The sequence below is a fragment of the Bufo gargarizans genome, chromosome 7 (genome assembly GCF_014858855.1).
Source record: "Bufo gargarizans isolate SCDJY-AF-19 chromosome 7, ASM1485885v1, whole genome shotgun sequence".
NCBI lineage: Eukaryota > Metazoa > Chordata > Amphibia > Anura > Bufonidae > Bufo > Bufo gargarizans.
The window spans coordinates 53,991,223-54,007,690 of NC_058086.1; the positions used below are offsets into that span (position 1 = coordinate 53,991,223).

Here is a 16,468-nt window from a genome sequence, read left to right on the forward strand (position 1 = left end):
ATTCCTCATGGACATAAGTATTTAGACCCTTTGCTATGACACTTGACATTTAGCCTTGGGGCCTCCCATTTCTCTTGATCATCTTTGAGAGGTTTCTACACCTTGGATCGGAGTCACTTGTGTTAAATTCAGTTGATGGGACAGGATTTGGAAAGACACAGCCCTGTCTATATAAAATCTCACAGCTGACAATGTATATCACAGCAAAAACCAAGCCATGACAGGAAAGAACTGCCTGTAGAGCTCAGAGACAGGATTGTGTGGAGACACAGATCTGGACAAGGTTGCAAAAAATACTACTTTACTGAAAGTTTCCATTCTTAAATGGAAGACGTTTGGAACAACCAGGACTCTTCCTAGAGCTGGCTGACCCACAAAACTAAGTAATCGGGGGTAAGGACCTTGGAAAAAGAGGTGGACAAGAACCCAATGGTCACTCTGGCTGAACATCAAAGAATCTGTGTCCAGATGGGAAAAACTTCCAGAAGGTCAACCATCACTGCAGCACTCCACCAATCTGGGCTTTATGGCAGAATGCCTCTTCTGGGCAAAAGAAAGCACTCCTGGAGTCCAGGTCATCTTCAGGTCATCAGTATCAGATCGGTGGGGGTCCAACTCGCAGCATCTCCACCAATCATCTGTTTCTGACGCCTTCAGCCCTGGAAACTATAGAGTGTATGGAGCTAGAAGTAAACAGCGCCATACACTGTGTAGTGGCCGTGCCTGGGTACTGCAGCTCAGCTCTTAGTCAAACGAAAGGGAGCTGAGCTGCAGTATGCTGGTACCAGAAACTAAACAGTGTATAAAGCCTTCTGCTTACACTGTATAGATTATGGTGGCGGGGCTGCCAAAAACAGCTGATTGGTGGGGACGCTGAGTTTTTACTGATCTGATATTGATGAACTATCCTGAGGATAGGTCATCAATATCCATACTAGCCCCTTTAAGATCAATAACGTGCAGTGCTGCCTTGAGCTTCCACCTCTTCACACATATTATGCGACTCTATACAAGCCTATGAGGCTTTAGTCCGGTCTGGCTAAAATTAGGGAAAATGTTAACAGAAAGGAGCGCGGTTATCTGTGTTTACCACTGTTTAGATAACATGTCAGGACTATTATCTGTGCAGTCATCCACCGTTAATATGAAACATCTGCCTGGTGGTATCTGCAGGCTATTAGAGCATTATGTAATATAGAGCAGCGATATTACTGCAGAGTACTGACATGGTGTGCCAGGAGCTAACGAAGATAATTGCTTTGGAATCTATACAGAATCTCTAAACAAAGTGGTGATGGACAAAAGGAGATAAGCGAGCAGGAAGAACACGGCATGCGAGCTGAAAATATTGCTCCATATCAAACCTGCACGTAATGCAGTAACCACAGTAAGGGTCCATTCACACGTCAGTATTTTTCTATATCCCGAATTTCGATCCGTTTTTTGCGGATCCGTTGTTCCTGAAAATGTTTCCGTATGTCATCCGTTTTTTGCGGATCCATTGACTTTGTATTGTACCAGGATCCGATTTTACGGATAATAATAGGACAAGTTTTATATTTTTTCGGACATGCGGAACGGAACAACAGAAACGGACAGCACACATTGTGCTGTCCGATTTTTTTCAGGACCCATTGAAAATGAATGGGTACGCAACTGGTCCAGATCTGTTCCGCAAAAAACGGAACAGATCAGGAAAGAAACAACGGACGTGTGAATGGACCCTTATACTGAACTATATTGAAAGAATTAAAGGGGCATTCCCATGTGGGACATTGATGGCATATCACCAGGTGTGGGTGTAGCCTCTGAGACCCGCTCCTATCTCCAGAACCTGACCACCGAAGTGAAAAGAGAGCAGTCACGCATGCACGGCCACCCTCCGTTTACTGCTATCGGAGATCCGAAAAATAGGCGATTGCCGGCTGGCTATTTCCAGCATTCCCAGAGCGGTGAATAAAGAGGTGACCAAGCCTGTGTGGTACACGCTCCATGCCCTTCTGAAATCCAACGAATGGAAGGAACACCACACGTGAGTGGTGCACCCTCTTTTACTTCAGGGGCCCCATTCTCTAGATAGGACCAGGTCCCAGAGGTGGGACCCGCACCTATCTGACACTGATAGCATATCCCAGCACTATACCATCAATGTCCCAGATAGGCAAACCCTTTTAAACTCTGGTTTATAACATTTTACTTAAAGAAATTTTCCCATGAATAAAATTCTACATTTTTCAAGCCATCAAACATGGCTCTGAATACTTTTGTAACTGCATGTAATACATTTTTTTATTATAGTTACTGAGTTATTCAATGAAATCTATCTGTATAGCGCCACCTGCTGTTTGCCCCTTTTGCTAGTTTCTATGTCCTGCTCACTGAGATAGAAGCACATGCTCAGTTCCATCCTTCAACTGCCACCAGCTGCAGCAGACAGGACACGCCACCTGAGAAATGACACGTCCGCTATGCTGCCAGCTTGAAATAAATCTAGCAGAGCAATTGGAGCAATCGATGGGGAGATCGCTGGATCCATGTGAGGTACAGGGCTGGTCAGGGGCGCATTGACCATAGACCCCACAGGGAAATCTCCCGGTGGGCCGATGCCCAGGGGGCCACCCAAGCCCTCCTCATGGCTGCCAGCTGGATATATTATGATCTCATGCTCTCAGTAGCAAGTAATACTAGGAGCATCAGGTACTTATGCACCGCAGCCGCAGGTGCCCTCCTGAATTCAGCTGTATCGCCATCCTCAGGACGGTGATAAAGTTGAATACCTGATCACAGGCGGCAGTATGGTATTTGGTTCCCCTTGGGTGACATTTTCTGCCGCCAGGGATGGATTGGCCATAGACGTTACAGGGAAATTTCCCGGTGGGCCGATACCCAGTGGGCTGACTAAGGCTTACTAACGGCCGGCCAGTGGAAGTTTTTGGGGCTGTATTCTGTGCTGCTGGCTCTGTTGGGGAGTTATACAGTAATGTGCTACAATAGGGTATTGTTGGCCCTGCCTTCCATCAGTTTGGACCTGACTGCAAAATGGGGCCACTTTTATTATTTTTTCCGCCCCTGTCTGCCGCACTTTGGTATTTCTGTTCCCCTCTACTTGTGGTGTTCTCGACTACTTGAGTTGCCCTGCCTTTTGTCAATTTGGAACCACCTACAGCATGGGGCCTCTTTTAGGTTTTTTCCAGGACCACTTTAAGTTCCCAGTCCACCCCTGGGGCTGGTTCAGGCTTTGTTAAAAAAAAAGGTTTTCATGTACTAGATGATGTATAATATTTATTTTTGACATTAATCATGGGATAACCACTTTACATATACAGTGCTGCTATATCAAGATATGACAAAGAAAAAAACATTAATAATTAGAAATGAGCATCTCAACTAAGGGTAAAAATTAGCGGAAGAAGGCCTCATTCTGATGAGTGGACTGTCATCTATGGGAGAGATTTATTAACAGTATAATGTCATCCCTGAGAAAGCTGTATAGTGAAACGTACGTCGGGATTGGAGGCACTTTGGTCTGTATGTTTTTGATTATTACGGGTTATATTCTGGCTTGTTAGTATGTGATGTAATTCGATGTAATTCTGTAATTCGATGTGCTTGTTTAGCTGTCCCTTTCTTCTATTCTCTTTTTGGAACATGTATTATTTTTACTTTCAACTAGTATTTCAACTTGCACTATGCGCTTATTTTAGACGTATTTTTGTACAAATTTTGTGATGCTGAGATAGATTGGGACTCTATCTCATTGAATATATATACCATCTTTTTTTTGGGGGGGGGGGAGTTTAATATCATATTCGTCGCCTTAAAAAGTAACAAATTATACACACGACATAGTTACGACATAATTTGTGACTTTTTGTGCTTCTCACCACTTTTCTAAAGTAGCAATAAAGGGTTGGGGCTTAGTAGAGGGGCAGAGCCTCCTGGATATACTATAATTTACTCCAGAAACTGGTGCAAAGTATAGCTCAAGTCTACGACAGCCCCGAGCTTCTGGCACATGGAGGATCCAGTGATGCGCCTGATTTATTGAGGCATGCCTTTTAGTAAATTAGGTGCATCTCACTCTAGCACACAGGAGATCAAAACTGGTGTAGGAAATGCCAGTCTTCATAAATATCCCCCTATAAGTCTGGTGGAATAAAGTTTCTCCTTTTGGAGCCCAACAAGGAAGTCTTAAAGGCCAGGCAATGCGCCCTGAGAAAAAAGGTATGCAAATACAGTGTAGTTTCCTAAAAGAAGGAAAACTGGACTTATTGGATGGCTACCCTAGAAGTCAATGTCTGACCTTTTAACAGGCCTTGTAACATGACTTGAGATGTAAGCTAGACCTGAATCTTCTCCATAAGGAAAGGAGACACATGCACGGGTAGCTGTTTCGGGGTCTTTCGGGGTCAGTGCAGAACAGGCTGCTGGTTTGGCTGGGTGAGGGGCCTTTCATGTGGGTCTGGAGGTATAAAAATCTTCCTTCTTCCAGGGCAACTACTTGCACAAGACACTGGATCTCCCATGGTTCTGCTAAACTAATTAAGACTGCAACTCAGTGATTGTGATTTGCCTCTGATTTTGTTTGTATCCAGGCTTTGGTGTTTTGTGCTACTCATTACGGCATTTGAACTCCTGTAGCTTGTCTTCAGGATTAACTCCTTGTCTGCTAATTTGGCCCCTATTGATTCTCCTGGTATTCTTGCTTCTGTATTAACCCCTTCTCCACTGTTTTGGGACTATGTCTTTTGGTTTTGATCCTGCTTGTCTAATACACTTTGCACCCACCAATCATTCTGGTGGGTCTACTTTTAGAGAGTTTACACCAGTTTTCTGCTACCTTACTCAACAGACATAACTCTAGAAGTCAAGTCCATCTGGCCTCCAGTGGGCTCTGGTGAAGAACCTAGAGGTAGCCTTAGCTTCCTATCAACTGGAATGGTTAAGGAAGACTGGTAACAGTTTCTGGGTTTGCTAGCTGTGGATCCAGGCAGTGACTATAGTACAGGGTGGCCTATAAAAAAGTAGCCTGCCTCCAATATCTCCAAATCAAACTGCCTAATAGTAAATCTGTCTTAGTTGTACATAGCAACCAATCAGAGCTCAGCTTTCAGTTCGTACAGAGATCTGAAAAAATTAAAGCTGAACTCTGATTGGTTGCTATGGACTACTAAGACAAATTTACTATTAGGCAGTTTGATTTGGAGATATTTGAGGCGGGCTACTTTTTCATGGGCCACCCTGTATTTCCTGGCAACTAAACTTACAGCACCCTAGATCCATTTGGTGCTGTAAGAACAGTATAGCAGGGGTCCTAAAATTACATCCAGGATACTGTCATGGTCTTACCTTCTTGCCGTCCTCCTTCGTTTGACATGTGCTGGCGGCCATCTTGGTTTCTGGGTTTCTTGTAGCCTCCCACCCTGCGGCTTCTCCTTCCCACTGGGAGGAGCTGGATGCCTAGCTCATATATATAGGAGGTCTGTGGCTTCAGTTCCTTGCTTGGTCCTCCTGTGTTCACATGCTTCTAAGACTGCTGCTGCTTCTGGTTCCTGATCCTGGCCTCGTCTGACTACCCCGCTGGTTCCTGATCCTGGCTTCGTCTGACTACCCTGCTGGTTCCTGATCCAGGCTTCGTCTGACTACCCTTCTGGTTCCTGACCTCTGGCTACGCAAGACCCTGCTTCGGTTTAGCCATCCGTTTGGACTTTTGCTTACAGCTTGATTTCAATAAAGCCTTCTTTTTTCCACTTATCTCTTGTTGTACGTCTGGTTCATGGTTCCATGACATTAGGACCAAGCCATGAATTCTGACGGTACAGGGCCATCCTCGCTACCTACGCTGGTTGCCAGACTTGATCAGCAGGATCACCTGTTGGGTCGGTTCGCTGTGGCGTTGCAAACCCTGCTTGAACGCACGGCTCATTTCGCTTCCGTTGCCGATGGGTCGGTTGTCGCTCCTGGGCCCGCTCCTACTGCCGCTCCGGTTGTTGCGCCAGAGTCTACCCTGACACCTGTTGCTGCGCCTGCGGTGTCTCGGGGTATGACCGGTTCTGCCCCCCTTCCACAGCGCTTTGGGGGAGAGCCAACTCAGTGCCGAGGTTTCCTTAACCAGGTGGGCATTTATTTCGAGTTGCTGCCACATGCCTTTCCTACTGAGAGATCAAAGGTGGGCTTCTTGATCTCGCTGCTCTCGGACAAGGCCTTGGCCTGGGCCAGCCCTTTATGGGAGAACAACAATCCGGTGGTTGCCGAGTTTTCCGGTTTTGTTGCTTCTCTTCGGAAGGTATTCGATGTGCCAGCTCGTGCTGCCTCTGCTGCGAAGATCCTTATGTCCATCAGACATGGTTCACGATCCGTAGCTGAATACGCCATTGAGTTTCGTACCCTGGCAGCAGAGGTGGGCTGGAATAATGAGGCTCTGGTCGCTGCTTTCTCTCATGGTCTCTCGGATGCCTTGAAGGATGAGGTTGCAGCTAAGGACCTACCAGTGGAGCTCGAGTCTCTTATTTCTTTCCTGATTTTGATTGACACCAGACTCAGGGAGAGACCTTCCTTTAAGGAGAGCCTGCGGAGGTCTTCTAACAGATTGGCGCCTACGTTTGCTGTCCCACCCGTGCCTCCCTCTCCTCCCACGCCTCCTGGGGATGACTTGTCTGGGGGTGAACCCATGCAGCTGGGGTTTGCTCGCCTGTCCGAGGGGGAGAGGGTACTCCGGAGACGCGAGGGCCGATGCATGTACTGTGGTCTCGGTGGGCATTTTCGGTTGGCATGTCCGAACCGTCCGGGAAACGCTTGCACCTGAGATCCTGTCGGGGGCAGATCTTGGTTGGAGTCTCCTCGCCCCGGTTTCCCGTGTTGACAAACCACTGATCACTGTTGTCCTCTCCTGGGTCGGGGGCTCGGTGACGACCCAGGCGTTGGTGGACTCTGGTGCTGGTGGTTTGTTCATTGATAGTGGGTTTGCTGCCGCCAATTCCATTCCTCTGCAGCCTCGAGGTTCCCCACTGGCTCTTGAGGCGATAGACGGCAGACCCCTTCTGCCGCCACACGTGACTCATGAGACTCTTCCAGTGGGGATAGCCATTGGTGCCGTTCACAGAGAGTCGGTCTGTCTCCAGGTTATTTCGTCTCCACACTACTCGGTGGTCTTGGGGTACCCCTGGCTCCAGAAGCATAATCCGACTTTCGATTGGAGATCGGCCGAGATCCTGTCGTGGTCACCGCAGTGTGGGGCTAGTTGCATCCATGGGCCTGTCAAGTTGCTGTGTACTTCCTCGGACTCTCTGTTGCCTCCTGAATACGAAGTGTACCGGGATGTATTCGATAAGGTGCGCGCGGTTGCCCTACCTCCGCACCGCCCATACGATTGTGCCATAGAGTTACAATCTGGTGCCGTTCCTCCTCGTGGCAAAGTCTATCCACTGTCGGTAGCGGAGAATGAGGCCATGGAGGAGTACGTGAGGGAGGCGCTTTCACGCGGACACATTCGCAAATCCTCGTCCCCGGCAGGGGTTGGATTTTTCTTTGTGAAAAAGAAGGGCGGTGAGTTGAGGCCTTGCATCGATTACAGGGGTCTCAATCGCATCACGATCAAGAACGCTTAACGATACCCTTGATTTCCGAGCTGTTCGATCGCCTCAAAGGGGCCACGGTCTTTACCAAACTCGACCTGAGGGCGGCATATAACCTGGTAAGGATCAAGGCGGGCGATGAGTGGAAGACCGCGTTTAACACCAGGACCGGTCATTATGAATCCTTGGTTATGCCCTTTGGGTTGTGCAATGCGCCCGCAGTCTTCCAGGAATTCATCAACGATGTTTTCCGTGACCTGTTGCAGCAGTGTGTGGTGGTCTATTTGGATGACATCTTGGTATATTCTGAATCCATGGAGGCCCACATTATGGATGTCAGACGAGTGTTGCAACGGTTACGAGAGAACAGGCTGTTCGGTAAGCTTGAGAAATGCGAATTTCACCGATCCCAGGTAACCTTCTTAGGTTACATCATTTCCGCTGAGGGGTTCTCCATGGATCCTGAGAAGGTTTCGGCTGTCTTACAGTGGCCCCAGCCCAGTGGTCTCCGTGCCCTGCAGCGCTTTTTGGGCTTCGCCAATTATTATCAGAAGTTCATCAGGGACTTTTCTATGCTAGCCAAGCCTCTCACGGATCTGACCAGGAAGGGCAGTAATTTCCAGGTCTGGCCGCTCGAGGCCATCCGAGCTTTTGAGGCTCTAAAGTCCGCCTTTGTGTCGGCTCCGATTCTGTCGCATCCCAACCCTGGGTTGCCCTTTGTCCTCGAGGTGGACGCGTCTGAGACGGGAGTAGGCGCCCTTCTGTCTCAGCGTAGAACACCAGAGGGTCCTCTGCTTCCTTGTGGGTTTTACTCCCGGAAACTGTCTTCCGCGGAGTGCAACTATCAGATTGGTGACAGGGAGTTATTGGCCATCGTGCAGGCCCTTAAAGAATGGAGGCACTTGCTCGAGGGTTCGGTGGTTCCGGTTCTCATCCTGACGGACCACAAGAATCTGACCTACCTTTCTGAGGCCAAGAGATTGACACCACGTCAGGCCAGATGGGCTCTGTTCTTGTCACGTTTTAATTACGTGGTCTCCTACCTACCCGGTTCCAAGAACATCAGAGCGGATGCCTTATCACGGCAGTACTCCGAGCTGTCCGGGGAGGAGTCGATTCCGACTTCGGTCATACCTCCGAATCAGATCCTGGCCGCCATTCGCACCAGCCTGACCTCTCCCCTGGGTGAGCAGATTTTGGCGGCTCAATCTGGTGCTCCCTCTGGGAGACCCAACGGCAGATGTTTTGTGCCTGAGGAGTTGCGCACTCGGTTGTTGCGAACCTACCATAACTCCAAGGCCGCGGGGCATCCTGGAAAGAATCAGCTGTCCTGGGCTGTTTCACGTCTGTTCTGGTGGCCTTCTCTACGTTCCGACATCGCCGCATATGTAGCGGCATGCTCCGTTTGTGCCCAGAGTAAGTCCCCTCGGCACCTTCCGTTGGGCCTTTTGCAACCCATAGCCACCGGGGAGCGCCCATGGTCACACCTGGGGATGGATTTCATTGTGGACCTCCCTGCATCCCGAGGCCATACGGTCATTCTCATGATTGTGGATCGGTTTTCCAAAATGTGCCACTGTGTTCCTCTCAAGAAGTTACCCTCTGCACAAGAGTTGGCCACGATTTTCGCCAGGGAGGTCTTCCGGTTGCACGGTTTGCCCAAGGAGATTGTGTCGGATCGGGGGAGTCAGTTTGTGTCCAGGTTCTGGCGCGCCTTTTGTTCCCAGTTGGGGATTCATCTCTCTTTCTCCTCGGCCTACCACCCTCAGTCCAATGGGGCCGCAGAACGATCCAATCAGGCCTTGGAGCAATTCCTCCGTTGCTATGTCTCCGATCACCAAGACAATTGGGTTGACCTCCTGCCTTGGGCTGAGTTTGCCAGGAACACGGCGGTGAACTCTTCCTCTGGGACGTCTCCCTTCATGGCCAATTATGGGTTCCAACCTGCCGTGTTACCGGAGGTATTCTCTCCCCAGGATATTCCGGCTGTGGAGGATCACCTTTCCGTCCTACGTGCTTCTTGGGTACAGATCCAGAGGTCCCTTGAGGTCTCTGCGCAGCGCCAGAGACTCCAGGCTGATCGCAGACGAGCGCCCGCTCCTTCCTACCAGGTCGGAGACCGTGTATGGTTGTCCACCCGCAACCTCAACCTTCGAGTGCCCACTCCCAAGTTGGCGCCTCGCTTTGTTGGTCCCTTCCGAGTGCTTCGCAGGGTAAACCCGGTAGCCTATGCCCTTGCGCTTCCTCCTGGCATGCGGATCTCCAACGTGTTTCATGTCTCCCTGTTGAAGCCATTGGTGTGTAATCGTTTCACTTCCTCGGTTCCTCGGCCTCGTCCGGTCCAAGTGGGCAATCGTGAGGAGTATGAGGTGAGCAATATCCTGGACTCACGCCTGGTCCGCGGTCGGTTGCAGTTTTTGGTCCATTGGCGTGGTTATGGTCCAGAGGAGCGTTCCTGGGTTCCCTCCGCAGATGTCCATGCTCCTGCTTTGCTCCGAGCCTTCCACGCACGCTTCCCTCAGAAACCGTTCCTTACTCCGCGGAGGAGGGGCCCTTGAGGGGGAGGTACTGTCATGGTCTTACCTTCTTGCCGTCCTCCTTCGTTTGACATGTGCTGGCGGCCATCTTGGTTTCTGGGTTTCTTGTAGCCTCCCACCCTGCAGCTTCTCCTTCCCACTGGGAGGAGCTGGATGCCTAGCTCATATATATAGGAGGTCTGTGGCTTCAGTTCCTTGCTTGGTCCTCCTGTGTTCACATGCTTCTAAGACTGCTGCTGCTTCTGGTTCCTGATCCTGGCCTCGTCTGACTACCCCGCTGGTTCCTGATCCTGGCTTCGTCTGACTACCCTGCTGGTTCCTGATCCAGGCTTCGTCTGACTACCCTTCTGGTTCCTGACCTCTGGCTACGCAAGACCCTGCTTCGGTTTAGCCATCCGTTTGGACTTTTGCTTACAGCTTGATTTCAATAAAGCCTTCTTATTTCCACTTATCTCTTGTTGTACGTCTGGTTCATGGTTCCATGACAGATACGGGTATAATACACGAATCTGAATGAGGCCTAAGGCAAAATTAAAATGTACCACTACCACATTCTGAATACTGGATCCAAAAACAGCATGCAATTACATATGTTTTTTCTGCTGATGAAGAATATTCATACAAAATTACCAAAATATGAATTTACAATCTATTAGGACACATAGAAACATAGAATGTGTCGGCAGATAAGAACCATTTGGCCCATCTAGTCTGCCCAATATACTAAATACTATGGATAGCCCCTGGCCCTATCTTATATGAAGGATGGCCTTATGCCTATCCCATGCATGCTTAAACTCCTTCACTGTATTTGCAGCTACCACTGCAGGAAGGCTATTCCATGCATCCACTACTCTCTCAGTAAAGTAATACTTCCTGATATTACTTTTAAACCTTTGCCCCTCTAATTTAAAACGATGTCCACTTGTAGCAGTTTTTCTTCTTTTAAATATTCTCTCCTCTTTTACCTTGTTGATTCCCTTTATGTATTTTAAAGTTTCTATCATATCCCCTCTGTCTCGTCTTTCTTCCAAGCTATACATGTTAAGTCCTTTAATCTTTCCTGGTAAGTTTTATCCTGCAATCCATGTACCAGTTTAGTAGCTCTTCTCTGAACTCTCTCCAAAGTATCAATGTCCTTCTGGAGATATGGTCTCCAGTACTGCGCACAATACTCCAGATGAGGTCTCACTAGTGCTCTGTAGAGCGGCATGAGCACCTCCCTCTTTCTACTGCTTATACCTCTCCCTATACACCCAAGCATTCTGCTAGCATTTCCTGCTGCTCTATGACATTGTCTGCCTACCTTTAAGTCTTCTGAAATAATGACCCCTAAATCCCTTTCCTCAGATACTGAGGTTAGGACTGTATCACTGATCTTATATTCTGCTCTTGGGTTTTATGTCCCAGGTGCATTATCTTGCACTTATCAACATTAAATTTTAGTTGCCAGATTTTTGACCATTCCTCTAGTTTTCCTAAATCCTTTTCCATTTGGTGTATCCCTCCAGGAACATCAACCCTGTTACAAATCTTTGTGTCATCAGCAAAAAGACACACCTTATTATCGAGGCCTTCTGCAATTTCGCTGATAAAGATATTAAACAATATGGGTCCCAGAACAGATCCCTGAGGTACCCCACTGGTAACAATACCATGGTCTGAATATACTCCATTGACTACAACCCTCTGTTGTCTGTCCCTCAGCCACTGCATAATCCATTCAACAATATGGGAGTCCACGCACAAAGACTGCACTTTATTGATAAGCCTTCTATGTGGGACAGTATCAAAAGCCTTACTAAAAGTCTAGATAAGCGATGTCTACTGCACCTCCTCCATCTATTATTTTAGTCACCCAATCAAAAAAATCAATAAGATTAGTTTGACATGATCTCCCTGAAGTAAACCCATGCTGTTTTTCATCTTTTAATCCATGGGATTTTAGATGTTCCACAATCCTCTCCTTAAGTATGGTTTCCATTAATTTCCCCACTATTGATGTCAGGCTTACTGGCCTATAGTTGCCCGATTCCTCCCTACTACCTTTCTTGTGAATGGGCACAACATTTGCTAATTTCCAATCTTCTGGGACGACTCCTGTTGCCAGTGATTGGTTAAATAAATCTGTTAATGGTTTTGCTAGATCACCGCTGAGCTCTTTTAATAGCTTTGGGTGTATCCCATCAGGCCCCTGTGACTTATTTGTATTAATTTTAGACAGCTGACTTAGAACCTCTTCCTCTGTAAAGACACATGCATCAAAAGATTCATTAGTCTTCTTTCCTAACTGAGGTCCTTTTCCTTCATTTTCCTTTGTAAAAACTGAACAGAAATATTCATTGAGGCAGTCAGCTAGTTCTTTATCTTCTTCCAAATACCTTCCTTCTTTTGTTTTTAATTTGTTAATTCCTTGTTTTAGTTTCCTTTTTTCATTTATGTATCTAAAGAATGCCTTATCACCTTTTTTCACTGACTGAGCTAATTTCTCTTCTGCCTGTGCTTTAGAAGCTCTTATAACTTGCTTGGCCTCTCTCTGCCTAATCTTATAAATTCGCCTGTCAGACTCGTTTTTTTTTATAATTACTAAATGCTATCTTTTTTGTTTTTAATGATTTTTCCCACTTCTGCTGAGTACCACAGTGGTCTCTCCCTTTTTTTTGCTTTTACTGACAAGCCTAATGCAATTTTCTGTTGCCTTCAATAGTGCCACTTCTAAGTAGTCCAATTTCTCCTGGACTCCATTGAAACTGTTCCAATCTGATAGGGATTCATATACCACTAATCTAATTTTAGAAAAGTCCATTTTTCTAAAATCTAAAACTTTTGTTTTTGTGTGGTGTGACTCAGTCACTGTACTTATAGTAAACCACACTGACTGGTGATCACTAGATCCCAAGCCTTCCCCTACAGTAATATCAGACACCAAATTTCCATTTGTGAATACTAAATCTAAAATGGCCTCCTTCCGGGTTGACTCCTCAATTACTTGCTGTAGAGATAATCCCAGTAGGGAATTTAGAAAATCTGTACTCCTGGCAGAACTAGCTATTTTGGTTTTCCAGTTTAAATCAGGAAGATTGAAGTCTCCCATAATGATAACTTCCCCCCTTCAATGTCATTTTAGCTATTTCCTCAACTAGTAGATCATCTAATTCTTTGACTTGGCTAAGTGGTCTATATATAACACCTACACAAGTTACCTTATGATTATCAAGCTGCAAGGTAACCCAAACTGACTCTAAATTGTTCTCGCTAACTTGTATCAAATTCGATTTTATGCTATCTTTCACATACAGGGGCACCCCTCCCCTCTTCTTGCCTTCTCTGTCTTTCCTATATAGAGAGAACCCTGGTATTGTTATATCCCTGTCATTACTCCCATTGAACCACGTCTCAGTAACAGCCACTAAATCTATATTCTCAGATGCCATTATAGCCTCAAGTTCATTGATCTTATTGACACAGATCATTAAGAATCCATACTGAACATTAATATGAAATAAAGCACTGTACTAAAATTAATACAATAGAAAATCTTTTCAAGTATTTTATAAAAGTGATTGGTAGAACCCAGCGTGTCCCAAAAAAGGGTGCAGACTAGACAATGGAAAATGCCAATTCTGCCCCCTCTGTTGTGAGGTGCTGGGACCTAACATGGACATGTTCCACAACCACAGCAACGTACAAATTAAGGCAACTGTGTGCAGAGTGCGGCTACTACCTGGAGGATGTGGCCAGGGCTATGAGCAGAGCCTGTAGTACTCCTCGGATGAAGACAATGGGGTTCTTCTTTGTGATTAACAGATACATGATGGGAAGAATAAAAAGGCCGTGCACCACCAGTCCACAAACTACAGTGATGGCATAATATCCAAGCTTCTTCCCAATTGCTGTGGGGTCATCCATCTCCAGGATCTTGCCTGCAATAAGGAAGACAATCCCAAACGGAAAGTACCTGTCCGAACCAAGAAACCAAAAATAGTGGTCACTCCAAACAAAACTGAATTTTTTTTTTTTTTAATAATAAAAAATAAATTAAATATATATATATATATATATATATATATATATATATGTATGTATAGAGAGAGAGAGAAAGAGCTAAAAAAAAAACCTTAAAGGCTATGGACACCTTTGGGAGGGGGACATGTTTTATTATTTCATTTTACTCAATTCAAGCTAAAAATCTTTTTTAAATTGGTCTTTATTAAAACTTGTGAGCCCTGTATTTTTACCATGTTCCGTCAGGTAGCTCAGCTGATGGGGCTCCTTATCTCTGATCCCTGAACTCATAGATAGTCATTATAGCTCAATTCCCATCTTACTGAAAATAATGTGGCTTAAATAATTGTTTTTGAGCTATTAGTAATTTAGAGATAAGGGTTTTCACATGACCGCCACATAGTGAAAGTGAATGTACGATTCTTACAGCTAGGCAGAAGTTAGCCCTTTATGACAAAGCTGTTGAATATTTTTTAATAAAGACCATATAAGAAAAAATTATCTTCAGTCCAAAATGAGGAAAACTCAACCATAAAAAAAAATTGCCCCTGAAGGTGTACATAGCCTTGACAGAAGACCTGTCACCTCTCCTGGCATGTCCATTTTAGTAACTGCTACATCTATTCTTGGGACGCTACATTGTGCCATTACTTTATTATTCCTGCTAGATGTTATGAATGAATTGCCAACAGTTTGCCGTGAAGATTCAAAAGGCTGTTACCAGTTGTCGGTGTGTCCCACTATCCAATCAGTGCTGCCAGCAACACACTGTGTAGAGACACCCCCCAACTGGTCTTACCCATCTGGATCTCCATTGTAAACTGCTAGTAATTCATCCATTCAACTTCTAGCAGGAATAAAAAAGGGATGGCACAACACAAAGTCATACAAATAGATGCTACACAATAGTTACTGAAAGAGACAAGTCAGGAGAGGTTCCAGGTTCTCTTTAATGTACACTGGACACATCAATTCAGTTACTTTGTTTTTTTTATTGCTTATCTTGGGGTATCAGAATGAGGGCCCCCATCATAGCAGATGTCTGTATGGAGCCATGTATGTGTATGGGGAGGTCAGGAGCAATATCAGTTGATCGACCGTCAATGGAAGGTGTATGGGCACTTTGATGCTTCTATCACATGCACGATGCTCTGTGCAAGAGGAGGAAGGTCTTGTGACCGGTGCTTGAGATCACAGACTTATTTGTAGTGAATTACAGTTCAATAGAAGGCAAAGTAAATGTGATGGGACTGTTGTAGATGTAAAACCAACTGCAAATTTTGACAAATACTTAATTGGGGTCACATTAAGCTATGCACTGCACTAATGGGTTAAAAGCAATGGATTGCAATGCCTCACAATGCCCTGCCGAGCAAATACATATCTACCATTACATCAGGGATCAGCAACCTCCGGCACTCCAGCTGTTCTGAAACTACAACTCCCAGAATCCTCCTTTAGATTTTTTTGGGACTTACAAGAACAGAGGAGCAAGTAACCATGCTGGGAGTTGTAGTTTCACAGCAGCTGGAGTGCCGAATGTCACTGAACCCTGCACTACATTAAGCTACATCTAGATAGGCTTGCCTTCCCATGGGGCAAAGATTCAGTCTGCTGCCCCAATCTTAGTTCCAGGGCATATGCCCTGCCAGTCCCTCCATACTGGCCATGCCGCTTGCTATGTGGGATTATAGTTTTGTTGTGTAAAAATTTTATATTTTTAAAAACTTGCACAAAATTTTCAAAAATTAGCATTTATTAATCAAAAAAATGAAAACAAAATGACTGTGTTACCCTACAGGCATCAGACCATTTTTGCTCTAAGAATAAATAAGTGACCATAAAAATGGTAAGGCAACCCCAAACTCACCACACGGCAATGGCTACAATTTTCATGACACACTCATTCAGGCACTGGCAGAAACTAACAAGAGGTACTCCGCTTGTTCCCATGCGACCCAGCATTATACCTGAAAGACAGAAGTGGAGCGATAAACCCCCATTTTCACAGACGTCTCGCACAGCAACAAACACTTTTGGCCTGCCGTTAGCTACAGTCCGGTATGGCAGTCACAGGTGAGAATAGTACGGCATGTGCACTGCTACCATTTTCTGCTGTGTAAGATTTTGTTTTTGCAATTTTTTGGGCTGGTTTGGTAACATAGAAAGTTGTCAGTTTGCATTGTTTTCTCATCTATTGAATCCGTTTCTATTTCTAGCTTGGCCGGATAACAAGGGAGGCACATGGGGCTTGCACCCTGGGACCTCTACCATCTTGGGTGCCTAGGGAGAATCCATCGCCCCCCCCCCCCCCCCCCATCCCTGATTGGCATTCGGGGATCCACTCAAGTT

The 16,468-nt window shown here is 46.1% G+C and overlaps 1 protein-coding gene across 2 annotated transcripts in view; it reads right to left on the reverse strand.

Moving 5' to 3' along the window:
- SLC1A7 (solute carrier family 1 member 7) overlaps positions 1-16,468 on the reverse strand; it is a 73,609-nt gene that overhangs the window by 17,262 nt on the left and 39,879 nt on the right. For both annotated transcript variants that reach the window (XM_044301422.1, XM_044301423.1), the window contains exons 6-7: positions 15,987-16,086; positions 13,836-14,069 (exon numbers count right to left, since the gene is read on the reverse strand). In XM_044301422.1, coding sequence (XP_044157357.1) covers positions 13,836-14,069; positions 15,987-16,086 — 334 coding nt within the window. The remainder of the gene's footprint in view (positions 1-13,835; positions 14,070-15,986; positions 16,087-16,468) is intronic.